The 18,028-nt window shown below is 42.9% G+C and overlaps 1 protein-coding gene and 1 long non-coding RNA gene across 3 annotated transcripts; one reads left to right on the top strand and one right to left on the bottom strand.

Moving 5' to 3' along the window:
- The first annotated feature begins 1,217 nt into the window (after positions 1–1,217).
- Positions 1,218–17,480, top strand: CNRIP1 (cannabinoid receptor interacting protein 1). Its single transcript, XM_045788137.2, has 3 exons — positions 1,218–1,790; positions 3,807–3,957; positions 16,465–17,480. Exons 1-3 carry the CDS (start codon positions 1,612–1,614, stop codon positions 16,627–16,629), a joined length of 495 nt encoding a protein of 164 aa, XP_045644093.1. The 5' UTR covers positions 1,218–1,611; the 3' UTR covers positions 16,630–17,480.
- Positions 8,388–15,371, bottom strand: LOC148109667 (uncharacterized). Of its 2 annotated transcripts, none has more exons than XR_015725210.1 (3): positions 15,236–15,371; positions 12,596–12,820; positions 8,388–8,892 (listed from the first exon to the last, which is right to left on the bottom strand). It is a non-coding gene; the product is annotated as an uncharacterized LOC148109667 (long non-coding RNA). The 2 variants fall into 2 exon arrangements; XR_015725211.1 differs by having other exon boundaries at positions 12,596–12,794; positions 15,236–15,344.
- Positions 17,481–18,028: the final 548 nt, after the last annotated feature.

The raw sequence follows: 18,028 nt of genomic DNA, 5'->3' as shown, positions 1-18,028 counted from the left end.
TGGGTCCCTTTGCAGAAGACACTATGGTAGACATTATTGGGTGATCTAAAGAAGAGCTCCTGCCCCCAAATCTTACTGGGGAGCCAAAATACATTTTATGTAAGGAATATATATATCAGGTTTTTTAAAGGGATTTTATTTAATGTTAACGACTATGGTGTGGTCTGCAAATTTATCAATGTAGAGAAGCAAACAATTACACAAAACTCTGCAGCCTGCAGTATTTATTCAAAGAGTAGTATAGGGGATACTGAAAACAATTCAGAAATGAGAGTTAAATCTGATGTATTTTTGTAGAATCATGTAGGAAACATCGTTTTCGAGTTGATGGTATTGCTGAAGAAAAGCAATACTAATCTAATTGAATAAAAACTGCCATCCAGACCCCTCCCCACCCATTTGTCCTCACTAACCAGCTTCTCCACTCCCCAGGTGTGCTCACTGACTCTGAATACTATCCACCTAGGAGGTGCTGAAGCAGGTGTTCACTCCACTTTGTGAAGCCGTTCCCAGTAGAACCCTAACAGCCATGGTCTCCTCTTGCTTCCGAAATCACGAGCTGTCAACCGACTTCTCCCGTGGAGACGCTCTAATCACGCTATTATGCAAATCTAAATTCTGCCGTGTCTCAAAGGGTACCCTGCCAATAATCTTGTGACCAATCCCTCCTCTTGGCCGTTGTCCACCAGCTATGCCTTAGACACAAGCCAGTTACCTTTCACAGGGTTAATAGCTCACCTTTCAAGATCTGTGTAAATATACGTGACTCATTACGCCGTGCCATTCTTGAGACAGGAATATGCATAATAGAAACGCACACCTACAAGAAGGGGCAGTTCCTTGAATATGTATTGGTTATTTTCTTTTTCTTTTTCTTGCACACGTTTCTAATCCAGTGTAGCTTTCAGGTCACACTAGATGGAATTGCGCCTTCCCTCGGCCATTTCCCCCAAGCTTTGGAAAGACTCTTATTTCCTGAAATTTAAATCACTGGCTAGCGGTTTCCTGCCCCGTTTCCCGTCTCCCTTTCGCCTCTCAGCCTCCTGCCTGGCTGGGGCCCGATTCTCGAGCAATGGTGTCCACATCCCTTAGTATCTAGATTGCGAGATATGGGTCCTTGGTGTAGTGTCGCTTAACCCCAGTACCCCAGTACCTCCTACCTCCCAATCCTCTCCTCCGCCCGCCCCGCGCGGCTCTAGGAGGAGCCTAACTGTCCTCTTCCCCAGCTGAAGGGGATTGTGGTGCGTAAGCAGGATTAACTCTCTCGCCCCCAGCTGCGCGGATCTGCCCCGGGCCTGCGGGCCGGAGCAAACCCATCAGGGCGCGGAGGGCGCAGCACGGGGGCGGGGGATGGAGAAGCTTGGGGCCTCGGAGCCATCTCCCGGGCGCGCTTCCCTGCCGAGTGGGGCGGAAGGCCACGGCCTCCCCAGCTGGTCCTCAAAAGCCTGGGCGAACGGCCGTGACGGCGCGGGCTCCTAGCTGCAGCCTCCCCTCCGCCACCTCCCTCTCCCGCCCCGCGCTTCCTCTCCGCCCACCGCGCTCCAGCCGCTCGGTCGCAGACCGCGCAGTCCTCCGCCCCGCGGAGCTGCTCTGCTAGCTCCGCGCCCAGCCATGGGGGACCTGCCGGGTCTCGTGCGCCTCTCCATCGCGCTGCGCATCCAGCCCAACGACGGCCCGGTCTTCTTCAAGGTGGACGGGCAGCGCTTCGGCCAGAACCGTACCATCAAGCTGCTCACCGGCTCCTCCTACAAGGTGGAGGTGAAGATTAAGCCCACCACGCTGCAGGTCGAGTGAGTAAGCGCGCGCTCCGGGGCTGCCCAGCCCCACCTTGGGGTCCGCGCGGAGGACCAAGGCCCCCGGGACAGCCTGAGCCTCTCCCCGGCCCCTCTGGCCTCGCGTCGTGCCCAGCCGCCCAGGGATGGGGGGGAAGAGGGCAGTTCCCTGCTCCTTTTGGTCCCCTCCTCTGTTTTACGCTTGTCTTGCCCTATTCACGGTTCCTTCCACCCATCTCGCGGAGGGGTGTTTAAAACAGCGTCTGGAAGCCAGGGTTGGCGGGGAGAGGGGTGCGGGGGGTTGTTTTCCTGTAAATTTTTCATCCCTTCTGCCCAGCCCTCGGCGTATCCCCAGGCGACCCGGGTGGTTCACCTGCCGCAATCCCGCCCTCCTCTCCCCAGTCCTGGCGTCCCGCGGGGTTCTGCCAACCGCGAGGCCAAAGGAGGGAGAAAGGCTGAGGAATGAGGTGTAAAGGCGGGGGTGAGGTAGTTTATTGGGGCTCCCTAAGGGATGCTCGAGCATCCATCCACCCTGACGTGGCTGGAGACCCGGGGGCTGGAGGAGCAGCCACCAGTCGGAGCACAGCCTCCCCTGCTTAGGCCTAGCCTCACCGTTTTCCTCGCCGGGTGTTTTTCATTTTCTCATGAATTGTTTGTTCATCCTGGTGATGGTGCCTGGGATTCACCACATCCTTGCAACAAAAGGATGTTTCATGGTTTATTTGTGGCAGAGATTATCTCTTCCCTGCTACCACAGTTTGCTGCACCCACTGGACTTCTGGCTAGAAAGTCAGGGCGGAAGGGTGCCATAGCTGATAGAGAAGTTTCTAGGGATGGAGTCCTTAATCTCTCAGCTTCCACCTAAGCATTGTGTGAAGTCTAATGTGCAAGCGGGGCGTGGAAGGGCTTTGAGTCCACCAGATACATTTTATAGCTGCAGTCTCCATCTGTAGTCATTAATTCAATAAACTTGTGTTGGCCTTCTAGGTGTCAGGCCCTAATTCAAGGACCTAGAACCACACGGGGTGGTTTCTACTGCTCCTGGTCCACCTGCTTGTCGCCGACCCCCACAGCTCCATGCCCTGGTTACCTTCACATTTCCCAGCGTTCTGTGCATCTCCATATAATCCAGACTTTTCCCTTCTTTCCTGGCAACCTCTTCTCCCAAGTTATCTGTTCCAGATCCCATTTTCTTCAAGGTGGTTCTCTATTTTTTTTTAACTAATCTAAAATGAATTTGTGTTAATGACAGAACTATTTTTTCTATTTACGCTTTAATTTTATCAAGGGTTTTTCATTGCCCTAACCCAGTAGTTCCTAAATGTGTCTGTCAGAATCACCTAAAACGCTTGTTAAAACACAGATGGCTGAGCCCCACACTCTAGTTTCCAGTTTACTATGCCTGGGGTAGGGCTTAAAAATTTGTTTTCTAATATTTGAGCAGGTGATACTGACACGGCTGGTCCAGGGACTATCCCTTGAGAATCACTACCTTAACACAAAAGGAATGATGCCGGTGAGAATTTCTGGTTGTGTGGTTGGCTTTGTGTACCCCAAATCATGGGATCTCTGATTGTTGGAACAGAAAAAAAAAATCATTAAAGAACTAATTCAGTGGTTCTCAACCCTACCTGCACATTAGAATCACCTAGAGAACCTTAAAATTTACCAGTGCCCACACCATACCTGACCACATTGAATTCTAAATTCTAAATTTGGGATGAGGCTGGGTATGGGTAACTAGTTTCTATAAGAAACCATAGAGGAGGACTGAGAGAATTCATCTCAGGCTTGTACAGGTGTTCTGGATGAGAATACTAACGGCAGTCCAGAGACAGATTAAGTAGATGGTGGAGGGTCACATGACTGGTAAGTTGGACAACTCAAGCTTCCTGACTTTTCAGAACTTTCTACCCTACCAGATGTCTCCTTTAGCCAAACCTTGTAGGATTCCTGCCTAGGGTTATGGTCCCGACCAGGACAGGGTACCTAAGTTAATTCCTATCCTATATAGCCAACTCCAGTCCATTGCAGGAACATTTCCATTGGTGGTGTGGTTGTTCCACTGGAGCTGAAGTCTAAAGAGCCTGATGGGGACAGAATTGTTTATACGGGCACATATGACACAGAAGGTGTGGCCCCAACCAAGAGTGGAGAACGGCAACCCATCCAGATCACGATGCCGGTAAGACCTGCATGGGGACATCGGGGCAGATGGAAATCATGGAAAAGAAAACAATCAGTATCTCCCCTTAAAAAATAAAAGGAAATATCATGAAATTATGAAATATTATTTTAATCCATAGTTTCATATTGGAATCTATTTGTCCATAATATGTTAATTACACATATATACATATAATCCATGCTTCTTCAATGGTCAGTTTCAAAGTAATTTCTTATATGGCAAGAAAACGGAATCTCTTTCTATGCTTTCTAATCTATTCCATTGATCTATTATACTAATACTGCATTGTTTAAACGTATTGCTTTTACAGTGTGTTCATGGATTTTGTAACTGGTCACCTTACTGAACTTTCTTACTAAAATTTTTCATTTAATCTTAAGTTTTTCAGATTGGCAGTCATTACCTACATACAATTATCATTTTCTGAATCTTCTTTCTAGCCTTACTGTATTGGCTAATGTTTCTAGAATAATGTTGCTCACTAATGGTGGTAAGCGGTATCCTTGTCTTCAGGGTTTCACTGTTAGATACAATGTTAGTTTTAAATATTTATCATGTTAAAACCTCCTTTCTCTAGCTCACTAAGAGACTTTTTTTTTTTTAAAGATTTTATTTATTTGAGAGAGAGCAAGCAAGCACTAACGGTGGGGAGGGGGAAAGGGAGAAGAAGACTCCCTGTCGAGGAGGGAGCCCAATGTGGGGCTTGATTCCAGGACCCCGAGATCATGACCTGAGCCTAAGGCAGACGCTTAACTGACTGAGCCACCCAGGTGCCCCGAGACATTTTTTTAAATTGGGAGATGTGTTGAATTTTATCTAATTCCTTTTCCTATCTGTGGAGATAATTGATCTCTTTTGATACATTAATGTAATAATCATATAATACACTAATCTTTATTTCCTAAAATAAACTCTACTTAAATGTTATGTATTTTTTAAAACATATCACTAAATTCAATATGCTAATATTTTATTTAGGATTTTTCGATTTCTATTTTATTAATTTTTTTATTTGCTTGATTCATCAACAAATATATGGGGATTTCTTACCTATCAGGCACTGGAAGAGGATTAATGAACAAAATAGATATTCCTGGCTTCACGGGGCTTCTAATCCAGAGAAGGAAAACATACTTTATATGTGATTATCAATAATAAAGTAAATAATTACTATTATACAAAGTGTAGTAAAAAAAAAAAATAGGGGTGCCCTTGTAGCATATACCAAGGGTGTTCTTCTAATCCAAGATTTTGAGGATGGTTTTCTTGAGAAAACAATAAACTATAAATGAGCATTGGGAGAAGAGGGAACACTTGAGGAAAGAGGAGTTACAGAGGTCAAGAGCTGGGGGAGAGAGTAATGCGTTGTAATGAAGGAGAGAAGCCCAATGTGGGTGGAGCAGAGAGTGAGACGGAGACTGGCTCAAGGTAAAGCTGGAGCAGCACGGGTGTATTCCACGCCCTACCTGATCTCGAGGCCCCTTTCAGCTCTAACACGGTATAAGGATGACAGATTTACCCTTAAGGGAATGACACCAGTTATGTGACGAAGAAAGTCAGATTCTCAAATACTGTCATTTAGGAACACACCAAATAGGACTGAAGGCCAACAAGTCCTTGTAGGATTCATTTTTATTGGGCACAGATACAGAGAGGAGGACTGGGAGTACATTCCAGCATCTCAAGGGATTTGCGTGATCTTTAAAAAAAATGTGAAATAACACAAGTTTCAGAAATTTGAGCAAATTTTTGAAGCAACAGTTATCCCTACATTTTGACTCAGTTCATTTTCAGATTACATTCTACATATATATTTTATAGTTGCAACCATTTGATTATGTAATTGTCCAACATTGTACATATTCCTTGTTTTAATAGCAACATAAGACTATTGTGCTGTATCATAATGATTAGAGTACTCCCCAGATATTAGATATGTCAATTGTTCTCATGATGGAAAGTGCTGTAATGAGTAATTCTGTGCTACTACTTCAACAGGAGTAAAATTATTTGGTCAGAGGAATGAATTTTTTTAAAGATTTTATTTATTAGAGAGTGAGCACAAGCACACGTGAGAGGGGAGGGACAGAGGGAGCAGGAGAAGCCGGCTCTCTGCTGAGCAGGGAGCCCGACACGGGGCTCGATCTAGGACCCTGTGATCATGACCTGAGCTGAAGACAGATGCTTAACTGACTGAGCCACCCGGGGGCTCCAAATAGGAATGAATTTTATGGCTGTTCCCACATTCAGCCATTTCAGGTTTTTTTTTTTTTTTTAAGTGTTGTATGTACCATTTTACAATGTTACCAGCAATATAGAAGTCTGGTGGCTTTGCTATAATTATGACATCATTGAGAATCACTTTAAAAAATAAATGTCCTAGTTTACTTTTCACTATCATTTACAAGAATGGACATTTCAACAATTTAATTTTATTTTTGTGTGTGTAAACTGGTTCTTTCATGTTAATATTTCTATCAAAGATGATTTTTTAAAAATCAGTCCTAGGGGCGCCTGGGTGGCTCAGTTGGTTAAGCCTCCAACTCCTAATTTCGGCGCAGGTCATGATCTCTGGGTCCTGGGATTGAGCCCCACGCCTGTCTCAGCACTCAGCGGCGGAGCCTGCTTGAGATTCTCTCTCCCCCTCATCCTCTGCCCCTCCCCCCCACTTGTGTGCATAAACTGATGCACTCTTTTCCTCTCTCTCTCAAATAAATAAAATTTTAAAAAATCAGAGCCCTAGTAAAGATTTTTTAAAAATCTCTCATATCTGTCCTATTTCTTTCAGTATTGCTTTGCTTACATTTTCCATTGTGTAGAAACCTAATTACATTTAAATCTTTCACTTTCCTTTATGATTTCTTATATTTAAATTTTTTTTTAAAAGATTTTATTTATTTGACACAGAGACAGCCAGTGAGGGAGGGAACACAGGCAGGGGAGTGCGAGAGGGAGAAGCAGGCTCCCAGCGGAGGAGCCTGATGTGGGGCTTGATCCCAGGACCCCAGGATCATGCCCCGAGCCGAAGGCAGATGCTTAACAACTGAGCCACACAGGCGCCCCAGATTTCTTATATTTAAATTTGAGAAAGTTATTTTTTCCATAGAGTTAACAGTCTATTTTGATTTTTTTTCTGTAATTTTAGATTTTGTTAACTTCCCCTCATTCAAACTTGATTTGTATATTTATACTGTACATCATCTTACAAAGGATTTAAGATGGTATTAGCATTTTATGAGTCCCCATAGTAAAGCCTAGATTCTTACATATAATGTACACATCTGAAAGAAGCAAGTGATTGATAGTTGATTTTTCCAACAACGATCACATGGCTTTTGGTATGAGCATTAGCCATGTATTTTTATCTTATCTGTACAGGCTGATTCGAAGGAAGACAATAGAAGTTAGAGAAGGTTTCCTGATCAAGTCAGCAGTTCTAATGTTAAATTCAAATTTCATTCTAGTAATGAAAGCCTCATATAGCCTTTAACCGATTTTATGACTTTTGTGAATTACAGACACAACCACAGTTTGAGACAACAAGGAAGTCTTGAAATGTCCAAGTAATCCAATTAAGTAAGGGAATCCAGTAAGGGAAGCTGAATTAAGGGTATACAAGAGCAGTTTCTTAGGAGTGTAAAGTTACTTCAAAGGATTTCTTTTTATTTTTAAATCATTGGATAAATAATGGTGGGATTATTGGCTACTGGGGGGAAATGTCAGTGTTATTCTTTCCTGATACCATACTCTAAAATATATTTCAGATGGATCAAGGGGTTAACTTTAAAAAGTCAACTTTTTAAAAAATTGAAATGAAGGGGCGCCTGGGTGGTTCAGTTGGTTAAGTGTCTGCCTTCAGCTCAGGTCATAATCCCAGGGTCCTGGGATCAAGCCCCACATCAGGCTCCCTGCTCAGCCTGCTTCTCCCTTCTTCCCCCTCCCCACTCATGCGCATGCACTCTCTCTCTCTCTAAAAAAAATAATAAAATTTTTTAAAAAAATAAAAAATTGAAATGAAAAGAATTAAACCTAAAATAGAAGATATCCAAAGCTACAAATTGAAAGCTTTGCTTACATGCACTATAAAATTTCTGTCAAACAGCATAAAGTTAAAATAAATTTTCATTAAGAGGGGCGCCTGGGTGGCACAGCGGTTAAGCGTCTGCCTTCGGCTCAGGGCGTGGTCCCGGCGTTGTGGGATCGAGCCCCACATCAGGCTCTTCTGCTATGAGCCTGCTTCTTCCTCTCCCACTCCCCCTGCTTGTGTTCCCTCTCTCGCTGGCTGTCTCTATCTCTGTCGAATAAATAAATTTAAAAAATCTTTAAAAAAATAAATAAATAAATAAAAATAAATTTTCATTAAGAGAATTTTAATTAAAAGGCAAGTAACAATTGATGAAAAACTTATTCGTAACGTGCACAGTCTCCTAGGCTATGTTTCCTTGATTTTCAGCCACTGCCCGTGTGGCCTTGGCTTGCTGACTGCAGTGACATTCCACAAACCTTTACTGCCCACCGAAGCTGAAGTCAGGCAGTTGTCCAATGATATCTGACATAGGTTGATGGCAGTGATCTCTTTATTCAGATAATTCCAGAGGGCCTGGTGGCAGGAGTGAATTCCCTAGCTCTAAAAGCTCGCAACCCCCATTTCAGAAGCAATGTTGACTGGTACCTTAATGTGACTGATGTCCCATTCAGTCCCTCGGAAGAGAGAGTCCAGGTGGAGATTCTGTCTGCACGACTCATTCCGTGGTTCGCCTTATGTCAGCCGTCTTCAGGGGGAGACTGGTGGGAGTTAGGCGGAATAAGGTAGGGAGCTACGCGAGCTTGTTAGGGGGCTGCGTGTGCAGAGGTAGGTAGCCTCATGTGTGTGTCCTCCCAAATAGAAAAGGTGTGCCTTTGTGTCAGTTCTATGGAATCATTTGGCAAGATCTGTAACAATATACAAAGAAGTCTTAGAAACCAATGAGGAAAAAATAACAATAGGTTGTGGGAAATGGGAAAATAAGTAAAAATAAATAGGCAATTCACAGAAGAAGAAATACAAATAACCAATAAATATATCTTTAAATGGCTTAATGTCACTACTGGTAAAAAAAAAAAAATGCAAATAGTGCAATGCCAATTTTCACCTACAAAATTGGTAAAATATTAAAAAATAATACCAGCTGTTCTGTGCTAGTGTATTTCTTTATGAAATACAGTAATTTTTATAAATTGATATTGTATCTTACAAACTTGCTAAGTTTGCTTTAATTTCAGTAGCTTTTTATTAGATTGCTTAGTATTTTCTGCAAACAGTTGTTCATCTGTAAATAGAAATAGCTTTACTTTCCCTTTACTTCTCTTTTACCTTAAGGTACTAGCTAGGACCTTCAACACAGTGCTGAAGGAATAGGAAGAGCTGATGTTCTGGCCTTATTTCCCATCTTATAGGGAAAGAACTCAGTCTTATCATTAAGGGCGATGCTAACTATAGGTTTTTTCTTGATGCTCCTTAATCAGATTGAAGGACTTTCTTTCTGTTCCTAGTTTGCTGAGAGTTTTTATCCTGAATGGATGCTGAATTACCAAATGCTTTTTCTGCATCCATGGATATGATGATAATGGCTTTTCTCCTTTATTTTTGTTAATATGGTGAATGACAAGGATTTTTAAAATCTTAAACCATCCTTGAGTTCCAAGGATAAAACTCTCTTGGTACTGTTGTAGAAGCCTATTGTCGGATTTGATTTACTAATTCAAGCAAATAAAAATTAAAAGCAGGGGCGCCTGGGTGGCACAGTCGTTAAGCGTCTGCCTTCGGCTCAGGGCGTGATCCCGGCATTCTGGGATCGAGCCCCACATCAGGCTTCTCTGCTAGGAGCCTGCTTCTTCCTCTCCCACTCCCCCTGTTTGTGTTCCCTCTCTCGCTGGCTGTCTCTCTCTGTCAAAATAAATAAATAAAATCTTTTAAAAAAAATTAAAAGCAAATTTTATGCATAAGCCCATGAGGGATTTTTGTCTGCAATTTTCCTTGACTTCTAATATCTTTGCCAAGTCTTGATGTTGACATTGGCTTCATAAAATGAATTGAGAAGTGTTCCTTCCTCCATTGCCTGAAAGAATTTATGTTGAATTGGTATTTTTCCCTTAAATGTCTGAATTTATCAGTGAAGCCATTTGGGCCTGAAATTTTCTTTCGGGGAGGATTTTTAACTATGAATACGATTTCCTTAGTAGATGGAGGTCTACCAATAGTTTGTATCTTTCAAGGAATTAGTCCATTTCATTAACTGTATTGGTATAAAGTTCCCAATTTCAGGTCTTTGGGATCCATAGTGATAGCATCTCTTTCATTCCTGATATTGGTAATTTGTCTTCTTTTTCTTGCTCAGTTTTTCTAGGGGTTTATCAATTTTTTTAAAATTTTTTTTAAGTACGCTCCACACCCACTGTGCGGCTAACTCATGACCCTGACATTAAGAGTTGCGTGCTGTACTGACTGAGCCAAATAGGTGCCGCCGGGGTTTATCAATTTTTAAGAACTTTTCAAAAAGCCAGATCTGGGTTTCATTACTTTTAAAATTTTCTTTACATTATTTTTTTCTCTAGATTCTTTCCTTATGGTTTTTTTCTTTCTATTCTATTGATTTCTGCTCTTTATTATCTTTTTTCTTCTTTACCACTAGACTGGGCTGGCAGTGCCAAGTGTTGGCGAGGACAGAGAGCAGCTAAAATTCTCGTTGCTGGTGGGAATGTAAAATGGTGCAATCCCTTAGGAAAAGTTGGACAGTTTCTTGTAAAGTTAAATATACTTTATAACTTCCAGAACTTTTGGTCCTAACTATTCAACTAAGAGAAATGGAAAACATGTATTTACTAAAAAAACTTGAAGCAGTAGAGGAGTAAGAGAGGCTTGGAATCTGGTAGGAATTCCTGGGTCATGCCACACTAAAAGTCACAGATGGTTATTATACTGAATTTGTTTACCAATGAAGTAACATTGTGTTTCTATCAGTATAATAAGGTCGTTCTGAGCTCTTAAGTCAATGGAATTCTCAGTGACCTTATTCTTGGTGAATTTCCTATGTCTCTAGTGGCATGGTGAGTGGTGAGAAGTTCTCTAGTGATTCTAGGACAACCGGTTGTAAGACCATAGAAATTATTTATTTATTTATTTATTTATTTATTTATTTATTTATTTTTTAAAGATTTTATTTATTTATTTGACAGAGATAGAGACAGCCAGTGAGAGAGGGAACACAAGCAGGGGGAGTGGGAGAGGAAGAAGCAGGCTCATAGCGGAGGAGCCTGATGTGGGGCTCGATCCCATAACGCTGGGATCACGCCCTGAGCCGAAGGCAGACGCTTAACTGCTGTGCCACCCAGGCGCCCCAGAAATAAATTATTTTTAAAAATATTTTATTTATTTGTGAGAGAGAGAGAGAGCATGAGCGGAGTGGGGGGGAGAGGCAGACTCCCCGCTGAACAGTGAGCCCAATGTGGGGCTCGATCCCAGGACCCTGAGATCATGACCGGAGCTGAAGGCAGATATTTAACCAACTGAGCCACCCAGGTGGCCCAACCATAGAATTTATTTAACACAAACTTCTCAGATTCCCTGTTACTGAAGACGATGGATGAATCCCCTCTCTTTGAAATCGGATGATTCTCTTCCATATCCGTTGTAAAATAAAAACATCCCTAAGTTTGCAACTTGTACAGACACTCTGGGGAACAATATGTCCAGGTCTATAGTGGAGCCTCAATTTTAGAAAACCATAGACTGGCTTAAACAACAAACATTTATTCTTCACAGTTCTGGAGCCTAGAAGTCCAAGACCAAGGTTCTAGCAGATTCAGTGTCTGATGAGAGCCCTTTTGCTGGTTCAAACAGCTGCCTTCTTGGCTGTATCCTCACATGAAAAAGAGCATAGAGATCATCCCTCTCCCCTCTGTTTTTACAAGGACACCAGTCCCATTCGTGAGGGCTCCACCCTCTTGATGTAATTTCTTCTGAAAGGCCCCACCCCCAAATACCATGACATTGGGGATTTAGGCTTCAACATATGAATTTTGGGGAGATACACACATTCAGTGCATAGTAGTGTCCTAAAGTATTCACGAGACAATCCATATATGTTCTCACTCGGAGAAAAACAGAAAAACTGTTCATTAACCCTGAACTCATTTGCTTCTAGAAGCAGTTTGGTATGGTGATAATAGTTTTTGGATAGGAATTAGGAAACCTAAGTTCTTTTTTTTTTTTTTTTAAGATTTTATTTATTTGACAGAGACAGCCAGCCAGCGAGAGAGGGAACACAAGCAGGGGGAGTGGGAGAGGAAGAAGCAGGCTCCTAGCGGGGGAGCCTGATGTGGGGCTCCATCCCAGAACGCTGGGATCACACCCTGAGCCGAAGGGCAGGCGCTTAACGACTGCACCACCCAGGCGCACCAGGAAACCTAAGTTCTTGACCTCCCATCATTAGCTAGCTGCATGGTCTAGACCTAGGGCCGTCACTTAACCTCTCTGAATCTTAGTTCTTCCATCTGTGAAATGGAGAAGCTAAAACTAGTCAAAACTCCAAAGTAGAATGGCATATGTAAGGTACTGTATAAAATAAAGATGCTATGCAAATGCACAGAATCCTACCTGTGTGTGAATTGCATCACCCAGGGAGCCTGCCTGGCTAAGTTTTCCTTGGAAGGCACAGATGGGTTGGGAGGGAGCAGAGAGCCTGTGTAGTTGCTTCTGTTCTTTAAGAAGAATGTCAGCTTTCAAGACCCCATCTGCTCCTCCATCAGCGAAGAAGAAATTCTGAGCTAGGTGGTGAGGCATCCTGGAAATAGAACTCCAGAAGAAAGAACAGGAAGAAGGCTAATGGGAAGTTAGAACTAAGGCATGGGAAAATATACGCATAGTTAGCAGCAGTGAACTACAGCATGACCTTGGACCCAACATTAGTAAAAGAGAAAAAAAACTAAAATAGAAGCACCTGAACGTTCCATATCTTTAGCTCTGACTGTTGGCTGTCAGCAGATTTCTACACTGGTCTCCTGTGTCACTGAGAACTGTCGATGGAGGAAAGATGTTAGGGTTCGAAACTGAAGGCCAAGAAAGAATTCTTGAGACGTCTTTGGTAAAAAAAAAAAAGGGGGGGGTATTAAAGCATGGGGGCAGGATCCATGGGCAGAAAGACTTACACTGGGGTCATGAGACGTGACCCATTATATACTCTCAAGTTGGGAGGGGTTAGGGATAGTGGGAGCCTCCCAGGTATTTTGGAAACAAGGTTTCCAGGATCTAGGGGGTTAGCGATTTTTAAGAAAGGGTCATTTATTACTGTTTAGTAAAAACTCAGTCATGAGGCTCTTCAGATATGTATCGGTGGGTGGCTTAGAAGATAATTGCCAACATGTATCTTGGGGGATAGAGATAAAGAAAGTTTCCTAAGCAATTTTTAATATTTTGGTTTTTTTTGTTTTTGTTTTTGTTTTTTTATTTGACAGACATAGAGACAGCCAGCGAGAGAGGGAACACAAGCAGGGGGAGTGGGAGAGGAAGAAGCAGGCTCCTAGCGGAGGAGCCTGATGTGGGGCTCGATCCCACAACGCCGGGATCACGCCCTGAGCCGAAGGCAGACGCCCAACCGCTATGCCACCCAGGCGCCCCAAGAAATTTTTACATGTTAAAGTAGACTTACAGGATCCTGGGGGTCCAGCGTAAGATTGCCTTTTGCCCTTAGCAAAGTATTAACATTGAGGCAGCTGATTTCCTAGGGGAATGTCACTCTGCCTGTTTCAAGGACTTGTCAATGGGCTGTGAGTAGTAAGGAAATTTAATAATTTTTCTTCTGCTTTTGTTTGCTACGTCACTATGACATTGAGACTTTCTTAATTTTAAGGTTATTCAGACACAGTGTCGTGTCTTAAGGTTTTCCTTGCCTGTGGTCCTAATCATCTTTGTTTTTACAACCAACTTTTATTTATAACTATTTCAAGAAAGGCCTTGATCCCCCACTTACCTAGCATAGTCCCAAGGTGCTTTCTGCAAAAATTAACCAGTGTTTGTAAAATATTTTTATAGCTTAATGTAATTCAGTTGCTCTTAAAATATGCAGTGCGCTGTGCTGGTCAAATCAGCAGTAGCAGCAGCCCTCTTCAAAAATCTTGCTGATTTATAAAATGAGTTTTCGGTTTATTCTTCCCACCACTACCCTACTGTCAACAAAATTGTAATCTTTTCATTAGCATATGTGTATCCTTGATAGAATTAATAAAATCCCTAGGATTAGAGACATATCTGTGTTAGTTGTTTAGGGACGATAAATCCATTTCACCATTTAAAACATTATTTGGGATTATAAAAGTAACATTTATTGCAGAAAATCCAAGTAGAAAAGATAGAAAAACACTCAATTCCTTTGCTTTGAAGCTTTATTGTTAATATTTTTTCATTCTCAATTTTTCTATTTGTCTTATTTTATAACCTTACACTCACACTGTATCTAAATTGTTTTAATCCCTCTTGTTGACATTGTTCGAAGCATTTTCTCTCATCATTTAAAACCCTAAATTCCTGTGTAATGGTTATATAGACCCATCATATAGATATGCCACCATTTTCATTCTGTTTTCCTGAAGTTGGATGCTTAAATTGCTTCTGGTATTTAGACATTTTTGCCACGGTGGTAGATGAATAATACCTCTCTCAAAGGTTGTATTTCTTTAATTACTAATAATACTACATCTGAAGATTGTTCAGATGTTAGCCTTTTTTTTTTTTTTTCCTTTTCATGTAACCACCACCCTGGTCAAGATGTAAAACATTTCCCCCAAAAAAGTTCCTCTTCCACATTTTCATCCATCATTAATCCCTTCCTCCCACCCCAGGCTCTAAGTAACCATAGACGCTTCCTGCTTCCTGTCAGCATAGATAGATAGATAGATAGATAGATAGATAGATAGATAGATAGATAGATGAATAGATGGATGTGTGAGTTTTATTTAAATGGAATCATACAGTGTATGTGTTCTTTGCGGTCTGGATTATTTTGCTCAGCACATCTTTGAGATCCATCCTTGTTGCTGCCTGGATCGGTACGTTTCTTTTCATTGTTGAGTAAAATGCCATAACGTCAGGCGTACTAACACTTGTCTATCACCAAGCGAGCACTGAAACATTGGTTTAATCCCAGTCTGAAGCTATAGTGAATAAAGCTACTGTCTACTTATATAGGTCTCTAGACTCTTAAGCCATGCGACTCTAGAAAAGGATATTTTCTTTTCTTACCTGGGGAAAGAGTTGGGGACTCTAGGTATATCACCCAGTGTTTCGAGTCAGGCACATTTCCCAAAGGAAAGCCAAACCTTGTTTTGGGATCAAATTAGCAGGATGAGGCAATGGTGCAGGATATAATTTTGAGAGCATCTTGGAAAGCCATCTGGGAAGCACCTGATCACCCCCCCCCCCCGTAGCAGCCTCAAACACTGGGCTCCTGTTGCTCACTGCCCTGCCCCCCTCCATGTCTTCTGGCTCCTGACAAGTCTAAGAATGCTGCCAAGTCAGTCCCTGTCCCCTCCCATGACAGGAGAGGGTCAGAGGAGAAAATAACGACAGGCATCATGCTGTTTAATGCCAGATCCCCTAAATAGCTCCAGGAGGCAGTAGCAGGGTCAGGCTACCCTGCAGGCCACTTGAGCACCTGCCCAAGGGGCCCCTAGGGTATTCTATGCCCTCTTCTCAGCTACATGGGAATTGCGAGCTTAGGGCTCAGGAGAGTTCTATGCAGTGATCCGCAAGGCCTACTTTCTGGAAGTAGAATGCAAACTTCTTGAGGGCAAGAATCATACCTCATACAAATTTTTATGTGTGCAAAGCACATGGTAGGTACTTAAATAGGGTTCTGGATAACGTACAATCGAAGCCTGAGACAGGGACATGGATTCCTGACTTATAAACGCTCAACAGTATTTTTAAAAGTTATAGTAGGGACTTTAACAATCAAATGCTTCTAAGAAAATATTTTTCCCTGGAAGTGAAATTATTGACGAAAGGGCAATTGTGTCTTATGTTTAGTGATTCTGTGCATATGTTATTTTGTACAACGGTCTTTTGAAATAGACACCAAAAGATAATCCTCAAACACTATTCCTTCTCTTCTGTTCCTAACTCCCCCTTCATGGCAAGCTCTGAAAGTCTGAGATTTCCAATAATTAAATTTGGAGAACAGATAAATTTGGGGAGTTATGTTTATTAAAGACAGTATGACAGCAAATGCCACTTGTACAATGGGAATCAGATTTTATGGAGAAAAAAAATGGCTTACGGACAGCTTTTCAGGAAAATAGCTCACATAATAAAGGGACATAGTTCATTAAAGTTAAAGGCCTAAACCTTGCAGACGAAAAGAGTCTTGACTGTTGACCCTGGATTATGCAGGATCTCTTTCCCTAACCTGAGCTCTTATCTGTTGTTCGTGGCAGAAGGAGGTTTTATGGTGTGTGTTTCTCTTCCTTCAGTTCACTGACATTGGGACCTTCGAGACGGTATGGCAAGTCAAGTTCTACAATTACCACAAGCGAGATCACTGCCAGTGGGGAAGCCCCTTCTCTGTCATCGAGTATGAATGCAAGCCCAATGAGACACGCAGCCTCATGTGGGTGAACAAGGAGTCCTTCCTCTGAGGTTGGCTCTTTCTGATGTTGCTGGACAATCTCTTCAAAAACCTACTTTCAGATAACCCAGCACAAGCCTTCACAAGGCACACGACACCGTTGCTCTTTCCCATCGGGTGCCGATGACCCACTGGCCCCGATTATTTGGACAGTGTAATTCCCTTCTGATGCCATGTCCCTGACATAAAAGATTGTGATGTACCATCCCCGAGAAGACCCCTTGCTGTGTTCCGTGTTGGTGTTCCTGCATCCACTTGTTCCTGGTCATGCCGTTGACCGCTTGTGAGGAGCTCAGTGGAATTGGCAGACATATCCCATTCTTAACCATTCCACTGAATGACTGTGGTGTTTTGTTTCCACGTTGAGTGATTCCCCCTTTTTCTTGTTAAATGCTAAATAAAACAAAATTACAACGTGTGTGGGTTCTCTCCCGAGTGTAGTATGGTAACATGTGACTTGCAGCGTTACCCAGCGCTCAAGGCGGGCTTGGCGAAAATGTAAGCCTCGCAGCAGTGAGTGGGATCAGACGTTGTGCTTGGTATAAGCAGCTCAGCTTCTTCAGGGAACAGTAATGACAAAATAAAAGGGCAAATATTTAAGAAGTATTTATAACACGTTAAAACTCTTTCAAGTAACGTAAGGTATCATGTTGTGGCCTAGTAGAAATGGGAAAAGGCACGGTTGGGGTCCACTGTTAAACAAGTGACAGAAGTTGTAGGGCTACCTTTTTGGCAAGCTACGGTAGTGTTCCAACGCGCGTATGATGGCACCCCTACGCTCCCCTTCACTTGAACTTTGTAAAACTGTGTATGGAACTGTAATGAACTTTTGATATTTCTTAATAAAGGTATGGAAAATCATGCCCTGACTCCTCTTCTTCATTTGGGCAATATCTGTCGAGCCTGTGGACCTCTGCTCCAGGCCAGCCGCATTCAGGTCTCCAGGAACATTGCAGGGCGCAGAGGATAGACCTGTAGGAGAACCGGCACACGCCATCAGAGATCGGCTTCGACCATTTCACAGGCGCACTCCAGCCAGCTCTCACAAGGCCAGCAGAGACCCGGGCACTTGGTGGACAATCAAAAACTGCTTGCCCCTACTTCTCTCTGTGCCTCCTCCCGAGACGACCGCTCCCATCAGCGGGCTATGTGGCTGAGCCGCCTGAGGACATGCTGTCGTAACAGGGACTGGACACTGGGATGGAGAGCTCCTTGCCTCCTCCTGGAGCACGGCAAGTCATGTGGCACGAATCCCTTACTCCGTGCAGTCTGAGGACACATTCCCTAGGAAGGAAAGACCTTTTCTCTGGAAAAGTAGCATACGACCCTGCAGTGGTGTTGTTGCGTTCACTTGGAAAGCACAGACCCTGTTGCGTCGGGAGAAGTTAGTTGGGAATTTGCTTTTCCGC

Source organism: Ursus americanus, chromosome 7 (genome assembly GCF_024610735.1).
Source record: "Ursus americanus isolate L20-20 chromosome 7, mUrsAme1.1.p, whole genome shotgun sequence".
NCBI classification, from domain to species: domain Eukaryota; kingdom Metazoa; phylum Chordata; class Mammalia; order Carnivora; family Ursidae; genus Ursus; species Ursus americanus.
Note: the sequence above shows the minus strand (reverse complement) of the source record. Positions and strands in the feature narration are given on the sequence as shown.

Excerpts from the sequence above, each read along its gene's own strand:
- CNRIP1 (XM_045788137.2), top strand. The coding sequence starts at position 1,612 with ATGGGGGACCTGCCGGGTCTCGTGCGCCTCTCCATCGCGCTGCGCATC. Across the intron at positions 1,791-3,806 it reads CCCACCACGCTGCAGGTCGA|GAACATTTCCATTGGTGGTG; the intron begins GTGAGTAAGCGC and ends AGTCCATTGCAG. Across the intron at positions 3,958-16,464 it reads CCATCCAGATCACGATGCCG|TTCACTGACATTGGGACCTT; the intron begins GTAAGACCTGCA and ends CTCTTCCTTCAG.